This window comes from Scyliorhinus torazame, chromosome 10 (genome assembly GCF_047496885.1).
Source record: "Scyliorhinus torazame isolate Kashiwa2021f chromosome 10, sScyTor2.1, whole genome shotgun sequence".
Classification (NCBI taxonomy): Eukaryota; Metazoa; Chordata; class Chondrichthyes; order Carcharhiniformes; family Scyliorhinidae; genus Scyliorhinus; species Scyliorhinus torazame.
In genome coordinates, this window is record NC_092716.1 from 228,730,055 (window position 1) to 228,753,688 (window position 23,634).

Genomic DNA, 23,634 nt, shown 5'->3' on the forward strand with positions numbered 1-23,634 from the left:
TTGAGGGGCTTGAGGGCCATGCAATCGGGTAAAGCCCTGGGGCCGGATGGTTATCCGGTGGAGTTTTACAAAACGTTCTCTGAGATATTGGGGCCGGTGCTGGTTAGGGTTTTCAATGAGGCAAGAGACAGAGGGGTGCTACTCCCGACGATGTCACAGGCCACCATCTCCCTGATATTGAAACGGGACAAAGACCCGGAGGCAGGTGGGTCCTATAGGCCGATCTCTCTGCTCAACGTAGATGCTAAAATAATGGCCAAGCTCTTGGCTGCTAGGATTGAGGACTGTGTGACGGACGTCATTATGGAAGATCAAACCGGGATCGTCAAGGGCAGGAAGCTGGTGGCCAACCTAAGAAGGCTGCTGAATGTGATCATGATGCCCCCGGAGAGTAGGGAGATAGAGGTAGTTGTGGCAATGGATGCCGAGAAGGCTTGCGACCGGGTTGAGTGGGACTATTTATGGGAGGTGCTGGGACGATTTGGGATCGGGGAGGGCTTTATCGACTGGGTCAGACTGTTGTACCAGGCTCCGGAGGCGAGTGTGAGGACGAATAGGACGACATCCGACTATTTCAGACTGTACCATGGGACAAGGCAGGGGTGTCCCCTCTCCCCACTGCTGTTTGCATTAGCAATAGAGCCACTGGCAATTGTCCTGAGAGCTTCTAGGGGTTGGAAGGGGCTGGTACGGGGGGGGGGGGGGGTTTGGAGGAACACAGGAACACAGAGTTTCATTGTATGCCGACCTGCTCTTATACATCACGGATCCAGTGGCTGGGATGGATGAAATCATGGGAATCCTGAAAGAATTCGGCCGGTTCTCGGGGTACAAACTGAACATGGCAAAGAGTGAGTTGTTTGTAGTCCAGGCGAGGGGCCAGGAAGGTCGGTTGAGGGGGCTGCCGTTCAGGCTAGTAGGGGGACAGTTTTAGATACTTAGGGATACAGGTGGCGTGGGACTGGGGCCGTCTGCACAAGTTGAATTTATCTCGGTTGGTGGAGCAAATGAGGGTCGCGTTCTGGAGGTGGGATGCACTCCCACTGACACGAGCGGGGAGAGTGCAGACAGTTAAAATGACAATCCTCCCGAGATTCCTGTTCGTCTTCCAGTGTCTCCCCATTTTCATCCCGCGGTCTTTTTTCAAGAAGGCCAATAAAATGATTATGGGATTTGTGTGGGCGGGAAAGTCCCCGCGGGTGAGGAGTTTGATGCTTGAGAGGAATCGAGGGGAAGGGGCGCTGGCGATGCCAAACTTTAGTAATTACTACTGGGCAGCCAACATAGCTATGATAAGGAAGTGGATGGTGGGTGCGGGGTCGGTTTGGGGGAGAATGGAGGCCGTTTCGTGCAGGGGCACCAGCTTGGCAGCCCTGGTCACGGCACCCCTGCCGTTCCCGCCGGCACGGTACTCCACCAGCCCCATAGGGATGGTGACTTTGAAGTTCTGGGACCAATGGAGAAGGCACGTGGGGGGAGTGAGAGCATTGGTTTGGTCCCCAATTTGCAACAATCAGCGGTTTGCCCTGAGGAATATGGACGGTGGGTTCCGAGAATGGCGGAGGGCTGGGATTAAGAGGATGGGGGATCTGTTCTTGGACGGGAGCTTCCCGACGATGTGGGCGTTAGAGGAGAAATTTGGGCTGGCGAGAGGGAATGAGTTCAGGTACTTGCAGGTGCGGGACTTACTGCGCAGACAGATTCCATCCTTCCCACGCCTGCCACTTAGGGGAATCCAGGACAGGGTAGTGTCCAGTGGATGGGTGAGGGAGGGGAGTGTCTCGGATATATATAAAGAACTTATGGGAGCAGAAGAGACACAGATCAAGGAGCTGAAGCTTAAGTGGGAAGAGGAGCTCGGGGGTGAGTTGGAAGATGGCTCATGGGCAGAGGTGTTGAGTAGGGTAAACGCGACCGCAACATGCGCCAGGCTCAGCCTGATTCAATTCAAGGTCGTCCACTGGGCCCACGAGTAAATTTTTTGGATTGGAGGACAGATGCGCCAGATGTTCGGGAGGACCGGCGAATCATGTCCACATGTTTTGGGCATGCCAAAACCCAGGGGGTACTGGCAGGGATTTGCGGGTGTTATGTCCCGGGTACTGAAAACAAGGATGGTGATGAGTCCAGAAATGGCTATTTTGGGGGTTTCGGAGGACCCGGGAGTCCAGGAAGAGAGAGAGGCTAACGTTTTGGCCTTTGCTTCCCTGGTAGCCCGGCAACAAATTCTGTTGGCATGGAGGGAACCCTCACAACATTTAAAAAGCATTTAGATGATCACATGAAATACCTTGGCATACAAGGCTACAGACCAAGTGCTGGAAATTCGATTAGATAGGCGCTTGATGGCCGACGCAGACACATGGGCCGAAGGGATGTTGGGAATCTGGTACTCACTGCCTGTATAAAACGCTTGTTAGGCCACCGCTAGAGTATGGTGTGCAGTTTTGTTCGCCATACTACAAGAAGGATATGAATGCACAAGAAAGGCAGCAAGAATCCTGTTGCTGGGGCTCCTGGATCTCCGGTGGACATTTAATTGCTACACTTCCTCCAGTGGAGCGGAAACCCTGGCCCCAAGAACTGCCCCAAGAGGTCAGCAGATCTTCATTACCAGCAGCGCCACCAGGGGCAATGGCTACTGCCAGTAAGACACTTGCACCTTCACCAGGGTTCACCATTAGATACCTGGTGAAAGGAAAGTGGCAGTGGATGGAGTCGTGGGGCGGGGTTTGTCGGTAAAAGGGGAAGTGGAATCAGAGGTAAGGGCAGGGTAGGAACTCCATCATACACCTGATTACAGCTGCTGAGGGACATAGATGGGGTAGGTAGAGCGTAACTTATTAGAGGGGTCAATATCCACGGGGCATAGATTTAAGGTATTGGACATGAGGTTTGGAGATGATTTGAGGAAAAACCTTTTCACTCAGAGGGTAGTTGGTATCTTTAACTCTCTGTCATTTTGTACACCTCAATCAAGTCCCCCTCAGCATTCTTTGCTTTAAGGAAAACAACCCCAGCCTAACAAGACGCCATCACACACCTAGCACAGCTGCAATTAGTTCACATATTAAAACTACTTAACAGATGCCAAAAAACAACTGTGATGATTAATTTATTTGAGAAGAATTTAATGAGTGTGGTGAGGGGCATGATGTCCGCCACCAAAACGGATGCTACCTCTGCCGACCCCGTGTCCAGGAGCCCTGAGGGAATTAAGTCCCTATTTGGCAGCAAGAATCCTGTTGCTGGGGCTCCTGGATCTCCGGTGGACATTTAATTGCTACACTTCCTCCAATGGAGCGGAAACCCTGGCCCCAAGAACTGCCCCAAGAGGTCAGCAGATCTTCATTACCAGCAGCGCCACCAGGGGCAATGGCTACTGCCAGTAAGACACTTGCACCTTCACCAGGGTTCACCATTAGATACCTGGTGAAAGGCAAGTGGCAGTGGATGGAGTCGTGGGGCAGGGTTCGTCAGTAAAAGGGGAAGTGGAATCAGAGGTAAGGGCAGGGTAGGAACTCTCAGCGGGACCTCCCTTTTCCAATGCTGGGTCACTTGATCAGGCGGAGAGTGCCCATGATGGAGGGATCCCTCTGGTAGGGTGAAAACAATTTGTTACTCTTCCTGCATGGTGAGCTCCCCCTATCTGCTGGGCTTAATTGGGGAGAGGTGACAGGGTCACCACTCCACACCCTCCCGCCTGATTAAATGGCAGCTCACCTCAGGACTTGCCACGAGGGACGGCATTAAATTCCATTGTTTATTTCTGATAATATAAATGGTTTGGGGAGTCAATCCATAGCTCAGTGAAGTGCTTGGGCTGCATCAGTCTTGCTGGTTGGTGGCAGTTACATTACCGAAATGTTGGACCTGAAGGTATTTCCATATTTCTAAAGGTTCTTTGTCCTTACGTAAAAGGTATGTGGTTTTCAATTCCCCACTGTTGCCTGGAGTCTTCCGGAATGGGCTATCAATGTCTTGGGCAGTGCTGCTAACAGCCAAGAACTTCATCCTATAAATTTCTCTGTGAACCCAGTAGCCCAACTCTGCTCTTTGATGTCACTGGCTGCAGTGCAGAGAATCCTCAGGCACCAGGATGTCAATCCTCACTGCCACAGAGAACTGGCCCTTGCTTAGGTGTGACTGGAAATGGGACGAGTTGTCAGGAGACTGCGGGGGGGATGGAGAAGATCAGATAAACAGATGGAGAGGTGAAAATTGGCTGGGAATCAAGAGATTGGAATCAAGGGACTTGGGCAAAAATGGCTGCTGATGTTTGGCTGCTTTTATCGCCTTTATGCACATTTGGTGGTGAATTACCAGTGCCGGAGATGAATAGAAGCCCGTAAATGAGTCATTAAGGCAAGTGAAGTGGACCTCAGCAAGGCTTCAGCGAAACGGTTCAGCAATGCTTAAGTTTGAGATGGTAGGAGCAGCACGGTGGCACAGTGATTAGCATTGCTGCCTACGGCGCTGAGGACCTGGGTTCGAATCCCGGCCCTGGGTCACTGTCCGTGTGGAGTTTACACATTCTCCCCGTGTTTGCATGGGTTTCACCTCCACAACCCAAAAATGTGCCGGATAGGTAGATTGGCCACACTAAATTGCCCCTTAATTGGAAAAAATAATTGGGTACTCTAAATTTATTTTTAAAATAATTTTTTTTTAAAGTTTGAGATGGTAGGACAATGGCGGCAGTGGAGTGAGCGGCTGCACACAGGGCATTGGTTTTGCCTTTCCTCACTCATGTATTGGGCAGATTCAGCAGAAAAGGTGAGCGGAAAGTGTAAGTGAAGAAGTTCTCCCCTGGATTGGCTATCTGACGTGGCTGAAGACAGTGAGAGACCTGGCTAAGGAGTTGGAGGAGACTTGTGGCGCAGCACCAATTGTGAAAATGGCGGAGAGAGAAAGGTCATCGAAAAAGCCTCAGATGGAGCTATTGATGAGCTTCATCAAGGAGGAATTTTGACAGCAGAGGAAGGAGATGCACAGTGACTGGTTGAAGGCCATTGAAGCAATGGCACTTCTTTGTGGATTTCTGGATCGTGAGAAGTGCCTCGAAATGCAAGGGGCAACGATCCAGGAGGTGGAAAAGGTGGTATCCGAGCAGAGTGACCGTATTGTGTCCTTGGAGGCGGAGGTGGGGATCCTGGAGGATCTATGCAAGTCGCTGCGGTTGAAGGTGGAGGAGCAAGAGAACAGTTCCAGATGACAGGATTTGGGTATTGTGGAGCTGCTGGAAGTTGTGGAGGGAACGGGCACCACAAAGTATGTTTTGAGGATTTTGGTCAGGTTGGTGGGGGAGAAGGTGTTCAGATGTGCAAGGAAACGATTCTGAGGTGGGCCAAGACGAAACAAGTCTGTGAATGGTAGGGTAATCAAGTCTGGATTTACCAGGGCATTGACGTGGAGCTGGTGAAGAGGTGTGCAGGCTTCAACAAGGTCAAGACAGTGTTGTACAGATGACAGATTTGGTTTGGGGTGCTGTACCCAGCCAGACTCTGGGTAACTCATGACGGCTGGAGTATTATCTTGAGACGCTGGAGGAGGCCGATGACTTTATTAGGGACCATAAGCTGGGGGAGAGCCGAGGGGTGGTACAGGATGGAGGAGTTAAGTCCGCAAAAGGTGGGAAGTCACTGTTGTTCTGGGTTGCCGATGGGGGAATATTTAGCGGCTGCACCCTCCCACCGTTTTGGAAGGAGCTTATTTGTGAATTCTCGTGCAAGGGGTGTTTTTTTTGTGTAAGGTGTGTGTTAGATGGGGCCCTTTGGGTTGTGTTGATGGTTTTATTGTTATTCAGGGTGGTTGGGGGCCTGTTGCGCAGGCTAAGGTGGAGTTGGTGGGGGGTGGGTGAGTATGGGGGCCTTTGGGCGTGAGTCGCTACGCTAGCAAGCAATGCTAGTGAATGCGAGTGTGCTGGGGGAGGAGGCTGCAAAGGTTGGCCAGGTTGGGAGTGGGGGGAGAGCGACATTGCAGGATTGGAGGATGAGCATGGTCATGGGTGGGGCCATCTTGGATGGGCCTAGATTGGGCAATGCAAAATCGAAGGGGGATGATGGTGGACGCTAGAGGGGTGGAGGAGGCTCAAACCTCTGTTAAGAATTGTGACATGGGATGTCCACAGGTTAAACGGACCGGTCAAGAGGACCCGGGTTTTTGCACACCTGACGAGTTTGAGAGCAGAGGTGATTTCCTTGCAGGAGACGTATCTCCGGGTGAAGGTATCAGGTTAGGCTGAGGAAGGGATGGGTGGGTCAAGTATTTCACTCGGGATTGACTCAAAGCCGAGGGGGGTGACCATTTTGTTGAGCAAGGAAATGAGGTTGGTGGGGACCAGAGAGGTGCGAACTCCAGGGGGAAGGTTTATGAACTATGTGGAGCTTAATCAGAATGGGGCAGTTTCGGCAGACATGTTCTGGGAAGCTTTGAAGGTGGTGGTCCGAGGTGAGATTATTTTGTTTAAGGCGGACAGGGATAGGAGGAGAAGGGAGGAGCACCGGCGACTCTTAGACAAGATAGTCAAAGTGGATAGGAGATACTCGGCAGCCCCCATAAGGAATTGCTTGCGGAGAGGAAGAGGTTGTAATGGCAGTTTCACAGGTTGACAGGCAGGGCGGTGGGGCAGCTCCAGAGGGTGAGAGGGAAGCAATATGAAATGGAGAAAAGGCGAGTCGTATGTTGGCCCACCAATTGCGGTGTCAGGCAGCCTCTTGGGATATTTTGCAGATAAGGGCGGAGAAGGGGGAGTTGGTGTCGGAGCTGGTAAAAATAAATGAGGTGTTCAGGGGGTACTATGAGAAATTGTAAGAGGCTGAGCCGGGGTGAGAGGTGGAGGATATGGGGAGCACTAGGGCCCACTTTACAGGTGTGGTGCAACAGAGAGCTAAAGTACTTTTAAATTAAAACAATGTTTATTCTATGAATCCAGTTAACATTTTTATAAACACACAGTAAACATCTTAGCAACTATCAACGGAAATACTCCCCCCAAAGAATACTGTACTTTATAAGTAACCCGTAATCTTTTCTTGCAACATCCATAAGACAAATACCCGCTTCAACACTGACATCAGGTTTAAATTCTCTACTGAGAGCAGTTATCACTTTTAAATTAGCATGTGATTTGAAGACATTCCTTTCATGCAGAAAGAAATCAGAATTACACCTGGTTTTGCTGGATGCAGCTCCCAATCTGCAAAACAAAACTAAACACATCCTGTAGCTGCTAGCTCAAAGTGAAAGTAAAACAGACAGACAGCCCAGCTCCACCCACACTCTGACATCACTGCAGCTATTTGATAAACACCCATTTCTTAAAGGTACATCCACTACAGCTATTTGATAAACACCCATTTCTTAAATGTACTCTCACATGACAGTGTGTACGTTAGAGGGGTGTGTGCCAGAGGTGGTCTCTGAGGACCAAACAGGTCTTGTGAAGGGCAGGCATCTCTCCAGCAACATTAGGAGGTTGTTGAATGTAGTTACAACTCCGTGGTTGGGGAGGGGGGGGGGGGCATCAGAGGTTTTTGTATCTATGGATGCGGCAAAGGCCTTTGACCGGGTATAGTGGAGGTGCCTGTTCAAAATTCTGTGTAGGTTTGGATTTGGACCGATGTTTGTGGCATGGTGCGCCTTTGGTGTGCATCCCTGGTGGCAAGCGTGCGTACGAACGATACGAGTTCAGGGTATTTTGTACTTCATAGGGGAACGAGGCAGGTGTGCCCGCATTCGCCATTGTTATTTGCACTGGCGATTGAGCCTTTGGCGATGGCCCTTCGAGGATCAGCCGAGTGGTGAGCGAATGTGAGGGGTGGCAGGGTGCTGTTGTATGCAGATGACCTGCTGTTGTTTGTGTCAGTCCCGCTGGAAAATATAGGCATAATTATGGGCCTGTTGGAAAGGGTTGGGGCCTTCTCCGGGTACAATCTAAACGTAGGGAAGAGCGAGGTTTTCTCAGTGAATGCGGCGGGGAGGGAGGCCAATTTGTGGGTACTACTATTTAAGGTGGCAAGTGGGTGGTTTAGGTATTTGGGGATTCAGGTGACGCACCACGATGCACAGGTGGTACTTGATTTGTTATGCTCTAGGTGTAGCATAAGCGGCTTCCTTGTGGTGCACTTGACAAAGGAAGGTTCAGACGTGGAGATAACTTCAACACGTTTATTAAACTATTTACACTTCTATTACTCGGGTTCGACACTACTGCTAATCCTACTATAGCTACCCAGACTGACTAACCAGTTGCTGCAATCCACATGGTGGGAGTGATATTGTATCAACCCTGTGTCTCTACTCACTGACTGTCTCCACTGGAAAGAGGCTGATCATGTGTGTGGTGTCCTTTATATATGTGTTGGTGTAATGCCGTCCTGTGGTCGTGTCACCTCTGCGTGTATCGTGAATGTCCATTGGTTGTGTCCTATCTAACTGATCTATTGGTTGAGTGTGTGTGTGTGTGATGTCTCTGGTGCTCCCTCTAGTGTCTAGCTAGCCTACATGTATTTACATTAACCCCCGTGTATCCACAGTGATGCATATCACCACATCCCCCCTTTTTTATATGTTACATATTTTCTGTACACTGAGAAAATTGAACAAAGAACAGGTAGATAAGGTAAGGTATATACAAGTCATGGGAACAGTGATTAAACAATAAGTCCAAATCATTTGCGTGAGTCCAAAAACCATCAATCATCATGGTCAAATGTCTCTCTTGGTTATGAACGCCATCAACGTCCCTGTGCCACAGGAACCAAGAAGTGGTCAAATCACTTTGCTGTCTGATTTGGAGTCCCTTTCTTTTTCGATGTTTGTGATGGTACTGTCGGATGGCACCTTGTAGCTGATAAGGTGTTGACGTTGAAGAGGTACCATCAACAGTATCATTCGAGGTCACGGATGTGCCATATGTTGAAGTTGGATAAGACTGTACATACTGGTTCTGGCCACATGCTGTGCAGGAAGGGTGATCCTGCTGAGAACCGTTGAAGCTTGTCGACTTGGAAACAGAATTGCTGCTCGCATAATTACCTGGTGATGGTGTGAAACTAGAACCTTGCATCTGATAGGAATATGCCGTCTGGCCAGGCTGGGGTGCAGCAAATCCTGGGCTGTAACTAAGGCATCCAATCTGTAGTGCAGATTGCGTTTGCGGTAGTCCTCCTTCGGTCTTGATTCCATTAGTGGGCAATCCATAGTGCTGGCCTGTTTGAGAATATGCTGCATAGACTGCTGGCTGCTGCATGCCTGAATACTGGGTTTGTCCAGCATGAGCTGTCATTGGCTGCACTGCTGGTGTGGAAAAAAATGTGTGGATATAGCTGTGGTGAATATTGCCGTATTCCTCTTGGACTGTAGCCGTGGCTTGTTATTACTGACCCAGTGTAATTGTTAAGTGATCCATCTCCTGTCGTTGTGGCATCTGCTGTCATCCTGAGTGTGCCATCACTGAGGTTGCGGTACTCCCTGTCTGGAGTAAAGTCCGGCTTACGGGAATCAGTCGGCGTTTGGATGCTCCCCATCTGGAGTCTGGTCTGTTTTAACTGAGTCAGTGTTGGTTTGTTGATGCTCCCCGTCCGGATTCTTAGCAGGTTCACTGGAGTCAGCTGAGATTTCTTGAAGCTGCACGTCTGGAGTCGGAACATGCAGGAATGCATTGACTTGTGGAGAGGTTTGAGCGAATGAGGATGGAAGTATCATGGTGTCAGCGGAGTCCCCAGTGGTCTCACAGTGATCGTCGAGTGCCTCTGTACACACTAGCTGAGGTCTGTCACTTTGCACATCTTGCATAAGAAGTGGGATGCTGTCATCACTCGTCTCACATACCGGGGGTAGAGCCTCAGTAGCTGCTTGTTGTTCACTTGGGTTGGGTAAATTGTCAGAGTCTTCATCTGGTGGCGCAAACAATGTGGGTGGACTGTCATTGTCTTGTTGTTGTCCTTCATTTGGGCTTGGACTGTCATCGTCGCTTTGTTCTTCACTGTAGCATGATAGACCATCATGGTCATCCTGCTGTGTACTGGAGCGTGGTAGACTGTCATAGTCTTCTTGCTGTTTACTTGAGCATGGCAGACTTGCATCGTCTACTGCTAGTTGGTCAGAGGAGGTTGCTAGACCCTCATGGTCTTGTTCCTGCAAGGACTGCGTGTCGGAGTCTTGCATTGCTTCTATCGTGGAAGCTGTCCACGAGCTCGCTGTGGGGGCTTGTGACACTGGAGTCACTTCTTGTTCGTGCAAGGACTGCGCTCTGGAGTCTTGCATTTCTGCAATTGTGGAGTCTGTCCACGAGCTCGCTGTGGAGGCTTGTGGCACTGGAATCACTTCTTGTTCATACAAGGGCTGCGGTGTGGAGTCTTGCGTGTCTTCTTTCGTAGAGTCGGGAACCCTGAGCGGTGCATGGACCACGCTCTGTGTGGCAGCAGGCCGCTCTCTGTGGGCTTGTACTGCTCTCTGTCTCTTGGTTTCAGGCCGCAGCATAATACTGCACTCACGTTTCGGGATGTCGTAGATGCTGGGCTGAAGGTCCTCAAATGCTAAGAATGAATCCGCGCCTGCGTCGGATTCAGTACGGGGGTCGTCGTTTCTAATGAAAAAACCTTTGTCCGAGTCATAGTCTTCTAGGGCCATATCATCACTGTTTGCGTCGGAGGTGGCATTGGGCTCGCGAGGTCCAGAGAAAATGTAAAGGTCGGTTTTGAAGTATTCAAGGTCGGAATCATCGGTTTGGGCGTAGGTAACTGCTTGTTGCAGGGTTCTTCGGAGGTTAATTTCATTTCCTGGTTCAATTTGAGGCATTGTGCTGTCATTCCAGGTGAAAGAAGGTTGTTTTACGGCTTTAAAAGATTTTTTCTTTGATTTGGGACGTTTCCCCTTTAAATGGGCGTGGTCCGGGGCCTCTGACGTCATGATGCATGTGACCTCATACGTAGGAAGCGTTTGCGCATGCGCAAATCGCTGTTCCCGTACCGGGGGTCGTTTTTGTGATTGCGCATGCGCGGCATCTCGTGCATGCGCAAACAGACCTGCCCGTTCTGTGCGCTTCTCGCGCAACTGCACAAGTGCAGTCCCTTTAGAAAGATGGCCGCTGATCAAAATTGTTCTCTGCTCCGGGATCTCGGCCTCGTGGTGAGTACTGACGCTTCTCTTATCTTTTCTTGCTGGTTGGAATGTGTTTTCCTCACAGTATTTGCCGAATTTGTCCAGGACTGCCTGGAAGTCGCTCCTGTTTTGCCCTTTGGAGAACTTGAATTTCTTAAAGATTTCTTCTGCTCTGGCACCGGCAATGGTGAGCAGAAGCTCTGACTTTTCAGCATCGGCCATGTCTTGTAGGTCGGCTCCTACCAGGAAGATTTCAAACTTTTGCCGGAATGCCCGCCAGTTTTCATGGAGATCGCCGTGGCACTGGAGCTGCTGTGGCACCCGGATCGCGAACATCTTGCCTGGGTATCGTTGCTGGTTGTCACTGTACGCTGACGTATGGTGAGATGGATTGAAACAGTTCACTGCTGGTACCATGATTTGTTATGCTCTAGGTGTAGCATAAGCGGCTTCCATGTGGTGCACTTGACAAAGGAAGGTTCAGACGTGGAGATAACTTCAACACGTTTATTAAACTATTTACACTTCTATTACTCGGGTTCGACACTACTGCTAATCCTACTATAGCTACCCAGACTGACTAACCAGTTGCTGCAATCCACGTGGTGGGAGTGATATTGAAACAACCCTGTGTCCCTACTCACTGACTGTCTCCACTGGAAAGAGGCAGATCATGTGTGTGGTGTCCTTTATATATGGGTTGGTGTAATGCCCTCCTGTGGTCGTGTCACCTCTGTGTGTATCGCGAATGTCCATTGGTCGTGTCCTATCTAACTGATCTATTGGTTGAGTGTGTGTGTGTGATGTCCCTGGTGCTCCCTCTAGTGTCTAACTAGCCTACATGTATTTACATTAACCCCCTGTGTACCCACAGTGATGCACATCACCACAGTACTTGACAGCATCAGTGGATAAGGTCAAAGGGCATTTTATTAGGTGGGATACCTTGCACTTGACATTGCCAGGGAGGGTGCAGGTGGTAAAGATAAATGTGCTGCCAAGGTTCCTGTTTGATTTGATTTGATTTATTGTCACATGTACTGAAGTACAGTGAAAAGTATTTTTCTGCGGCCGAGGGAAAGTACACAGTATGTACATAGTAGACAGAAAGAATAATCAACAGAGTACATTGACAAATGTTACACTGACAAACAGTGATTGGTTACAATGCGGAATTGTTAGTAATTATATAAGAGGAAAATAGTTTTAGTAGGTCAGAACTCTGATAGGAGATGAAAGAAAAGGGACGGGGGAGAGAGCTCACAGAGAGTCGCCATGCTCCGGCGCCATCTTGGCGGAGGTTTGTCTTTCAGGCCATCTCGATCTTTCTCCCTAAGGCCTTCTTGCAGAGGGTAGAGGCACTGATTTTTGAGTTCATATGGGTGGGGAAGGTACCGAGCGTGAAGAGGGTTCTGCTACAGAGGCAGAGACAGAGAGGTACGGGACTTTGCGCGAAAGGAGTTGCAGATGTTCCCCCAGTTACCGTAGTATACGTTGTTAGAGCAACTGCTGCTCCCTGATGACACTCCCAAATCTGATGTTTTATTACTGGGTTGCGAATGTTAGAAAAGTGAGGGGTTGGTGGTGGGGGTGATGGAGTGGATCAAGTTGGAGGAGGAGTCCTGCATGGATTCTAGTTTGAGAGCCATGGTGATGGCCCGTTGCCGTTATTCATGGGGAAGTATACGGGGAGTCAGGGATGCAGTTGGTTATCAGGATATAAAACCAGTTGAGGAGGTATTTTAAGTTGGATAAAATGGCGGTGCTGACGCCAGGTTTAAGCTGGGGGGGATGGATGGGATGTATGGGAAGTGTAGGGATATGTTCTCGGAGGGGAGGTTTGTGGGGCTGGATGAGCTGCGGGAGAGGTTTCAGCTGCTGATGGACAGTGAGTTTAGGTATATGCAGGTACGGGGCTTTGCGCGAAAGGAGTTGCAGATGTTCCCGCAATTACCGTAGTATACGTTGTTGGAGCAACTGCTGCTCCCTGATGATTTGCGGGAGGTTATATGGGTGGTTGGGGGAGCAATGCAAGGCACAGGTGGTGAGGATAAAGCGTAAGTAGGAGGAGGAGTTGGGAAGGGAAATAGGGTGGGGACTCTGGTGTGAGGCAATGCGGCGGGTAAACGTAACCTATTATTGCGCAAGGATGAGCTTCATTCAGTTCAAGGGTACCCATGACTCGGCGAGGATGAGTGGGTTCATCCGGAGGTGACCGATGGATGTGGGAAGTGTTGGCGGGGGCCGGCGAATCATGCTCACGTGTTCTGGGGTTGTGAGAAGCTGGAGAGCTATTGGGAAGCGGTGTTTGGGACGTTGTCGAGGCTAGTGGGGGCTGAGGTCAGGCCGGCTCTCTGGTGGTGATCTGTGGGGTTTCGGAGGAGCTGGATCTGCTGGAGGAGAAGGGGGCCGATGTAGTGGCCTTCGCCTCTCTGATTGCCCGGTGAAGGATCCTTTTAAATTGGAGGTCAATACGGTGCCAGGGGTGGCGGCCTGGCTGGGGACTTGTATGACTTTCTCCGACTGGAGAGGATTGAGTTCAAGTTGAGGGGGTCAGGAGAGGGTTTTGAGGTGTGGTGGAGGCCATTCATGACTTTATTTGAGGAGCGGGGGGGGGGGGGGGGGGGGGGAAGGGGTTAAAAGGGGAAAACTGGACAGATTGTTGAGTATGCTTTGATGGACTCTGCATTTTGTTGACACTGTTATGTTTGGAATAAAATATCTTTAAAAAAGTTTGGGATGGTAGAATTCTGGCTCCTCCATACACAGTATCTGGGTCTTTGATCCACAGGCAACTGGACCGTGATATGAGCAATTTGAAAGAATTCAAGTCAATGGTGGGCGTTAGATTTGCAATCAAACAGTGAGATGAATGTACCCCTTCACAATTCATGAAATAGTTTTTAATCATCTGTGCTTTCAAGATCCAACATAAAGACATATATACAAGGAAGCAAAATTAAATTGAAAACATAGAATGTTAAAAACACTCAACAGATGGAGAGAACAATATCTATTTGTTTCATGACTATTGTTGATGACTATTTCTGATTGAAGTCAAACACAGAACATTAACCCCTTCTGCAGGTAATGTTTTACAAGTGGTCTATGAAATTTTTATAACACAGATGGGGAGGGGGAATCAGAAGCACAAAGGTCCTGTGCCTTTGGTATGACCCATGAGACATGATTGGTAGCATTTTACATGCAATACCAGAAAGTGACCACAAGGTGGTAATAAAAACCTAAACGTTTGAGAGTATGCAAATAGGAATCAATAGGAACAATGCTCCCCCTGAGCCGTGTGCTCAGTAACTGAAAGTTCCCATGCAGGCTGCGCACAAGTTGGCCTCTTAAATTACTGTGCGTGTATGTCCGCCCCCCCCAAAAAATGATTGGAGCCACACATGTCAATAAACCTTGCAATCCAAAAAAAGAGGGAATGGTGAATAATGGCTGATGTGGCCTAACCTCGCACACCCACCCTTTTCCTCATTTCCCTTAATACCTTTGGTCAACAGAAATCTATCAATCTCAGATTTAAAATTAACAATTCACTCAGCATTTAACTGCTGTTTGTGGAAGAATTTAAATTTCTTCCCATCACCACCTCTTCCTTTCCCTTCTGTTGGTACAGAGGCGAGGGTATCTGGTCTCTCCAGCGCAAAGTTTAGTATGTGTACCGTTTGTTTTTTAGTACAACTGTGTTGTGAACTGTTTTTAATAATCAGAGTACCCCACCACCTCCCCGCCCCCCCCCCCCCTCCGTACGTTGATACTGAGGGGAGGGTACCCTGTTTCTCCAACACAAAATTAGTGTTGTACTGTTTGGCCTTGTATATATTTCTTACTGTTTTAATAAAAAGATATGCCCATTAGTCACATTCTGCCAATTAGGAAATGCAATTTTAAAATGTTGCACTACCTGGAGTTGTGAACTCACGAGTATTGTCCTAAATTTAAAGTACTCAACTCATTTCTTTTTTCCAATTAAGTGGCAATTTAGTGTGACCAATCCACCCCCCCGCACATCTTTGGGTTGTGGGTGTGAGACCCCCATAGACATGGGGAGAATGGGCAAACTCCACACGGACTATGACCTGGGACCAGGATCGAACCGTGGTCCTTGGCGCCATGAGGCAGCAATGCTAACCACTGAGCCAGGAATTAAAAATTATTAACCCAGGAGTACAATCATGGGAACATTAAAAAAAATGTTTTTTTTTCCATTTTTGTTGGGTTCGAAATTATTAGTTACACAAATATTGAACATGAGGAAAAAAAATATTGTTTGACTTAAGGCAGGAGTTGGTGAAATTACATTTCAAGGGCACTTAAGGCAGGAGTTGGTGAAATGAAATTTCAAGGGATCTTCCAATAGCAGGTACCATAGTTTCTAAATGATGACATTTATGTTAGTTATCTTGGAAAAATGCACCAAAGCACAGAATATGATCCCCAAGCACCAGTCAAACTTTCAGAGAATCCCCTAATTTTTGTAATATTACAAGAAGACAACTTATAGTTATAATGTATCAGAGACCCTAGGCGCGATTCTCCCAGCCCCGTGCTGGGCCAGCGAATTGGCGCCACGCCACCCCGACGCCGGCGCGCGATTCTCCGAGGTGCGGAGGATCGGTGCCATTTGCACCGGCGCGTTTGGCGTGGCGCCGGTCGCGGGCAGCTGTACGAGGTCGGGCTGCCGATTCTTCGGCCCGGATGGGCTGAGCGGAAAAAGCAGACTCCCGCTGGTGCCGTCCACACCTGGTCACTGCCGGCGCGAAAGGTCGGCGGGCGGCCTGTGGGGGGGGGGGCCCCTCCGATGGGGTCTGGCCCGTGATCAGGGCCCACCGATCGGTGGGCCGGCCTCCCTCCCCCCCCCCCCCCCCCGAGCCTACTTTGTTGCGCGTCCGGCCCCAGAAACCCCGAGTCATGTTGCGTCGGTCCGGCGCGTTCCGTAAAGCCACCGTGTATGCGCGGGTCGGCGCGTCGCCACTGCGCATGCTCGGGTTGCCTCCGCCCCCAGTGCGTGCCAGGAAGTGAGGCTGGAGCAGCATGAACCACTCCAGCGCCATACTGGCCCCCTGTGGGGGACAGAATCGCTAGTGCCCGCGCCCGTTTCCCGCTGTCATGAAACGCGATGGTGTTCACGACAGCGCGGACACTCTGTCCCGCGATCAGAGAATCATGCCCCCTAACTGGCAACTTTTAGAAAGTGATAAACCCCAATGTTCTGAGGTTCTGGCAAGAAATTAATTTCACAGCTGCCTGTTAATGTATCTGAAAACCAGAGGTCAGCAGGGTGAAAACTGAATGTTAGCTGATGGGATGAGAACCTCATCTGCAACGCTCCTTAAATATGCAAATATATTAATATTGGCCAATTCAGGGACAAATGGGCAGAGTGTGTGCTGTGCATATAATCTACAATGAATTACTTTTATTCTGTACATTGCTGGTACAGGTTTTAGCAGCCACCTTTTGCAATAGTTTACATGATTTTGCAATCAACTTCTCACCTTATGTTGTCTAAATCCGTATTAAACTTGAAAGGGTAATATTTATCAAGTGTACATTTTAATATATCTATTCACAGCGAGATTCCTACCCCTTCTGACCCTACGTCAACTGTCTAGCCCCATTTCCATTATAACAGTCTTGACTTGCCTCAAAGTAGAGGCAGAATACAAATTTCTTTTGTAAACCAAGGCAAAATTGGGGGTGGATAAGGTCAATGCTCCCAGTTGCTAATATCTGCATCTTGGCTACTCTCTGGGGAGATGGAAATTGGAGGCAATCCTTTAAATCAGAGTGAGGGAAGGAGCACTGCCTGAAATTCATCACCCAGCCAGAAGCTTGTAGTACAGAATATTAACTTTGCTTTCCAGCTAGGGAGTGATGTACACCATAGTGGGACCGAAAGGAAGATAAGGGAAGAAAAAAAAAGCTCTTCATTGGAAGGAAAGTGGAGAAGAGTGGAGTTATTTAAAATAATTAAAACAAAATGTACAATTTATTTAAATAAAAAGACTTTTCTGCGTTTGACAAATGTTGATTGAAACTTAAAATGGAGGTGATTGTTAAAAGATGGATACAGCTGGCCTGCTGTAGAATTGCTACGTACCTGGTGGGGGAAGTTCAAGTTTCAGTTTTCTCAGCTCGACCATGGACTTTTCCAGCTGTTCAATAACAACATCATCATCATAATGAAAGTTTTTCGACATAATTTCCTGAAGGAATTCTCGGAGATCTTCTAAAGACATTTTCACTAGGCGCTCTGTTAAAGAAAATATTGCTGTTTTAGTTCAACTTAACAAATATGATTATTTAAATCAGATTGTGAAAAGGGAATGCCCAGATTAAATCTGTTTGCCTTTAATTACAGTAATTAATGATACCCGGCACATTATCAACATTCTAACGAAAGCAATTATGTGCATTTATTAATATATCAAGGTCAATTCACAAAGATAAGTGCTCTTCTGTATGACAGGCATGCATCATGTGGGGGTCTGGAATCATAGATTACAACACAAATGGATTTTATCTATCGCTGCTCCAACACACTCCCATGAGTTCTGCTATGTATGAGCTTATACTTTCATATATATCGTAGTAGAGTATAAGTGGGCACAGGTTCAGGATTATGCAAGCCAAACTTAGGGTAAAAATCAGAAAGTATTTCTTGATGCAGGGAGTTCTGCTGAAACAGCTGAGTGGTATAATGGGAGGTGGTACAGTAGGTATTCTAGAAGGCGAAAATCAAATGCATTGTAGGTTATTGCTTGTTGGAATCCATCTTCTGATCCTGTGAACAAGTGCAGAACACTTACATTATCACCTAATTATTATCACCTAATTTTCCTTAAACTGGATAACACAGTCACAAGCCAATTCTGATGTCTTGTCAAGTTAATCACAAAGGCAAAGCACAGTGATATTAGATGAGATTTTCTGTTTTGGCACCCCTGGTGCATACCTTTCAAGAAATTACATACTCCCAAGCCTGTAATTTTCTATCAGTAGTTTTAATGGTAGGAAAATCAATAGGTCTGTCGATGTGAACATTTTTGCAATAAATTTCTGCCAAGAGTGGTCAATTGGAAGAGTTTATTTTCTTACAACATTTATTCACTCTCTGAAATGTCCCATTAGGCTGCCAGATTAATTTAGATCGCCCAATATTCTAAATACATCACTAGTTAAGAATCCAATCTGTGACATCACTCATTGGTTGGGGAGGGGCACTGGAGGGATGCAACATAATGTAGGTGCTGCTACAGGAGAGTAAAACAAAGGCCAATCAGCTCCAGTGATCCCTTTTAAATTAACTTTAGGATTAAGAAAGATTCTAAAAATTAAATCAACCAAGACCACATTTCTTCTTTCTCTAAATATTTAACTTTTACAAATTTGTATCCTCCATTTTACTAACCTTTTGGGACAAACAATTATTAAAACAGCTTTGACAATTATAGAATTCACTCCAGCAACTTATAACTTTTAAAATAATAGGCTTTAGCGAATGGTGGAGTAAGTATAATTGGGAATGCACAAGAGGCCAGATTTAGAGGAGCGCAGATATCTCATAGGGTTGTGGGGTTGGAAGAATAAAGGGAGACAAAGCCAGTACACAGTATTGAGCTTTAGGTATCTGATATTAAGCTTCCATTTTGTTCTCTTATCCTATCCTGTAAGCTGCTTGGCATTCAAAGGGTTCTAGATTTGGTAACATCACTCATTTTCTTTGTGGGAACATATTTGTTTTGCGCTCTCATCATCTCTTCTTCAACTGCCTTCCGCTGTTCTGCTGCTGATTTACCTTCAAGTAGCTGTCTCCTTCCATTTTTGCTTAACTATACCTCAGCTTACAAAAATTGGCAATTCCTTAACTGGGAACTTTGGGCGGGATTCTCTGATCCTGAGGCTAAGCATTGACGCTGTTGGAAACGCTGTCGCGTTTTTCGACAGTGTCAACATGACCTCAGGAACAGCAATTCTGGCCCCCCAGAGGGGGCCAGCACAGCACTGGAGCGACCCACGCTGCTCCAGCTGCCGATCCCGGCATCAACTGGGTGCCGCGGGGTCCGCGCATGCGCAGTGGCACCGGAGCCAACGCGCGCATGCGCAGTGGCTCCCTTCTCCCCGCTGGCCTCGACTAGGGCTAAAGGGGCCGGCACGGAAGAAAGAAGGCCTCCAGCCCGAGAGGCCTGCCCGCCGATTGGTGGGCCCCGATCGCGGGCCAGGCCACAACGGAGGCCCCCCTCCCCCCCTGGGGTCGATCACCTCCACCCCCCCACAAGCTGCCCACTTCCACGCCGCCGTGCCGCCGTGGAGTATCGCATCCTGGCGTCCGGGCGGCCTGGCGCGATTCGCCCCGGGCCGAGAGAATCCCGCCCTTTACTCCTGGTCTAATTTTGTATAACTACACTAAATGCTCTCCCACTGAAATGTCTTCTACCTGCCCAAATTAATTTCCTAATTATAGGTCCAAAACTGTCCTTTCACTTGTTGGCCTCACACTAGCTAAAAATATTTTACCTTCAAGCATTTTAAGAATTCTGCACCCTGTACACTGATTTTATGCCAGTTAATATTAGGGTAGCTGAACTCTTCTACTATAACTGCAACTCTTTTGGAATTCTCATCAATTTGTCGACAAATTTGCTCTTCTATTGTTCTCTGAATCCCCCTTAATGGTAGGAGTGGGAAGGTTAACACCTGTTTACGTGGGAAGTCCCGCACCTGCAGATACCTGAATTTATTTTCCCTCGCCAGCCCAAACTTCCCCTCCAGCGCCCTCATACTCGGAAAGCTCCCCTCTATAAACATATCCCCCATCCTCTCAATCCCTGCTCTCCGCCATACCCGGAACCCCCCATCCATACTTCCCGGGGCAAACCGATGATTATTACAGATTGGGGAGCAGCCCAATGCTCCCTCTGCTCCCACATGTCTCCTCCGTTGCCCCCAGACTCTCAGGCCGCCACCACCACGGGGCTGGTGGAGTGCCGTACTGGCGGGAACGGCAGAGGCTCAGTTACCAACGCCCCCAGACTGGTGCCCCTGCATGAAGCTGCCTCCATACGCTCCCATGCCGACCCCACCCCCACCACCCACTTCCTGATCATGGCTATATTCGCCGCCCAGTAATAGTTACTACAATTTGGCAGCGCCTGCCCGCCCTCTCCCCGACTCCGCTCAAGCATTACCTTCCTTACTCGCGGGGTCTTGCCCACCCAAACAAAGCCAGTGATCACTTTGTTGACCTGTTTAAAAAAGGGCCGCGGAATGAAGATGGGGAGACACTGAAATACAAACAGGAATCTCGTCATCTTCACCGTCTGCACCCTCCCAGCCAGTGACAACGGAAGCGTGGCCCATCTCTGAAAATTGTCCTTCATTTGGTCTACTAGTCGGGCCAGATTTAATTTATGCAGCCGTTCCCATTCCCGCGCCACTTGAATGCCTAGGTACCTAAAGCTTCCCCCTGCTAATCTAAACGGCAGCTCCCTCAATCGCCTCTCCTGTCCCCTCGCCAAGACCGCAAACATCTCACTTTTCCCCCAATCGCCTCTCCTGTCAACGACACTGTCTTTAAATCAATTTGAGAGGTCCTGAGATTTGAAATGTGGTATATGTGGTTGTAGACTCCACCGGTTGGAGTCATACCTAGCATAAAGGAAGATGGTTGTGATTGTTGAACGTCAGTCATCTCAGTCCAAGAATATCGTTGAAGGAATTCCTCAGGTTAGTGTCCTAGGCCCAATCATCTTCAGCTGCTTCATCAATAACCTTTCCTCCATCATAAGATCAGATGTGGGGTGTTTGCTGATGATTGCACAATGTTCAGTAGCATTCGTTACTCCAAAGAAGTAGTCCTTGTCTGTCTGTAGCAAGACCTGGACAATATTGTTAAGTGGCAAGTTACATTTGTGTCACACAAGTGCAAGATACCGACCACCTCCAACAAAAGACCATCTGACCACCTTCTTTTGAATTCAATAGCATTATCATTGCCGAATCCCCAACATCTTCAACATCAAGAAGGTTATCATTGACGAGAAACTGAATTGGTCTATCCATATAAACACTGTGGCTACAAGAGCAGGTCAGAGGCTGGGAATTCTAGTGAGTAACTCATCTCTTGACTTCCCTAAGTCTGTCCACCATCTACATGGCACAGGTTACGAGTGTGATAGAATACTCTCCACTTGCCTGAATGAGTGCAGCTCCAACAACACTCAAGAAGCTCAACACCATCTAGGACAAAGCAGCTTGCTTGATATCCCATCATTAAACAGTCACTCACTGCACCTCTGATACATATTTTGCAGTTTGTACCATCTACAAGATGCACTGCAGAAGCTCATCAAGGCTCCTCCGACAGCTCCTTCCAAACCCATAATCTCTACAATCGAGAAGAATATGGGAAGAAGGTGAATGGGAACACCACTACCTGAAAGTTCTCTTCCAAACCACACACAAGCTTGACTTGAATCAATATCACTGTTCCTTCACTGTCGTTGGATCAAAATCCTGGAACTCCCTCTCCAGCAGCACCATGGATGTACCTACTCTACATGGACTGCAGTGGTTCAAGAAGGCGGCTTGCTGCCATTTTTTCAAGGGCAATTAAGGATGGGTAACACATGCTGGCCTAGCCAGCAATGACCATACCCTGTGAAAGAATAAAAATAAATATAAGATCACAGAAATTTTAGGTTGACCATTCTTGAGTTTGCAGGGGTGCAGGAAATGTCCCCTCTATTTCTTTCCGTTGTTCATTTCACTATGTGACACTTTGAAATTGTTTTGTATGGTATCTTAAAGGGGCCAGCCGACACGGTAACTTTTGGGTTGCTGTTTGGACATGAGTGTTCATAGCTTACAGGAAACAATGGATGTAGGGTGTGTACCCTGTACCCGAATGAGGAGACCTGATATGCCGTCATATTGGGATTTGGCCCTGATTATTATGGACTGTAAGATAAAGCCTGTTTGTTTCACCTTAGATAAATAAAAGATCAGGCTGCTACAAGTGTTTTCTGATGGCCAGTGCTGGGGTGCAGGAGCCTTGTACTGTTCAATGATGCCTCAGGTATCCTTTCTTCCCCAGGAATTCCCATGAAAAGCATATTCATTGCAAGGTTATTGATATGTACCTTTAAAAGTTGGAGAGAACAATATTCCTATAGCCATGAACAGTCACTTGACATACTGTACTCGTCGGGTTTTTGCAATGAACTAGCAGAGTTTGTTTTGTTTTTGTTTGCTTTCTTTATATTGCATTTTAAGTTGGCTGATAGTGTTTTGGAACTGGATCTTTTAGTAGTTGTTTTTGTTTTTGAGACAGGAAAGCTTGGTTATTTTTTTATTCCTTTTTTTCAGCAGGATGGAGACTGAAAATAAATTTTAAAGCCAGGAGCAGAGGTAGGTGCATTGCCTGTATGCCCATAAAGCAGCAGTCACGACTTTTTAAGTCCCGATGTCTCGAGCCACTGACGCGACCCCCGAAACCCCCCAAGCCACAACTCACTGTTAGGGTGTCCTCAGGCTCCCCGCTGCATTCCGCACACCCGCACAGGGCACCCCCGGCCCGATCACCACTGCACATAAAATGCCAGTTTGACACCTTGGCAGCGCCAGGTTGGCATCTAGGTGGCATTGCCAGGGTGCTAGTGCCAGGGTGCCCAAGTGGCACCAGTAATGCCAGGTACCACTCTGCCCAGAGGGCATTCACCGAGGGGCGTCCAATTCCCTGGAAGACCCCTACGAGTGCCGTTCCGTCTGGTCCCCGTTTGTGGAGTCCAGTACTGAATGGCACTTGTCCGAGGTCTCCAAGGCAAAGGGGATAGATCCCACCTCCTTGGTTACCTCAGGGAACTGCATTTAAAAGTGAGACTAGCTGTCTGGCTCTAATGTGCAGATTTGCCAAAAAGTGACCCTGACCAAAATGGGCGGGCTTCACATCGCGACTTCTCACAAGATATCGTGAGGTGTGGCGAGCCGGGAAGATTCCGGGAGCAGGGTCTCCTGCCAGTTACCAGCCACATTGCGCAGTTTTTCGGATGCAGTGTGGCCGGTAGATCGCGCCCATCATCTTGATAAGCAGTTACTCCTGTAGTGACATCTCTGGAAGCTTGCCCACCACAAACACTTTATGCAAGTACAGTCTCACAAAGGCTGAATTGTTCTGTTGGAATGTCTTCAGAACTCAGTCCATTGTCAAATTCAAACGGATTCTTGGCAAGTTTGCCTTTCACAATTCCCTTAGCTGTTCCAATCAGTAGCTGCCAGCAGCACACTTTGCGGTTCACCTTTCCTGCAGTCAAATACTGACACTGGGATAGCCACATTGTCTCCAGCTCCAACAGCCCAAAGTAACCTTGTGCTGCGTGCCATCATCCGCTTGGTTTGCTGTGTAATGCCCTGGTGTTCCTTGCACTTCTGGCAGGATGAAGTTCTTCATCTGGATAAGGTAATCTGTAGTGGATAATCCAGAGGCCTGCTCAGGGTCATTCATAG

General features: G+C 48.3%; 1 protein-coding gene across 3 annotated transcripts in view; it reads right to left on the bottom strand.

Annotated features, from left to right (window-relative positions):
- Positions 1-23,634, bottom strand: part of LOC140384641 (uncharacterized) — a 508,791-nt gene that overhangs the window by 67,983 nt on the left and 417,174 nt on the right. For all 3 annotated transcript variants that reach the window (XM_072466529.1, XM_072466530.1, XM_072466528.1), the window contains one exon: positions 17,231-17,383. In XM_072466529.1, coding sequence (XP_072322630.1) covers positions 17,231-17,383 — 153 coding nt within the window. The remainder of the gene's footprint in view (positions 1-17,230; positions 17,384-23,634) is intronic.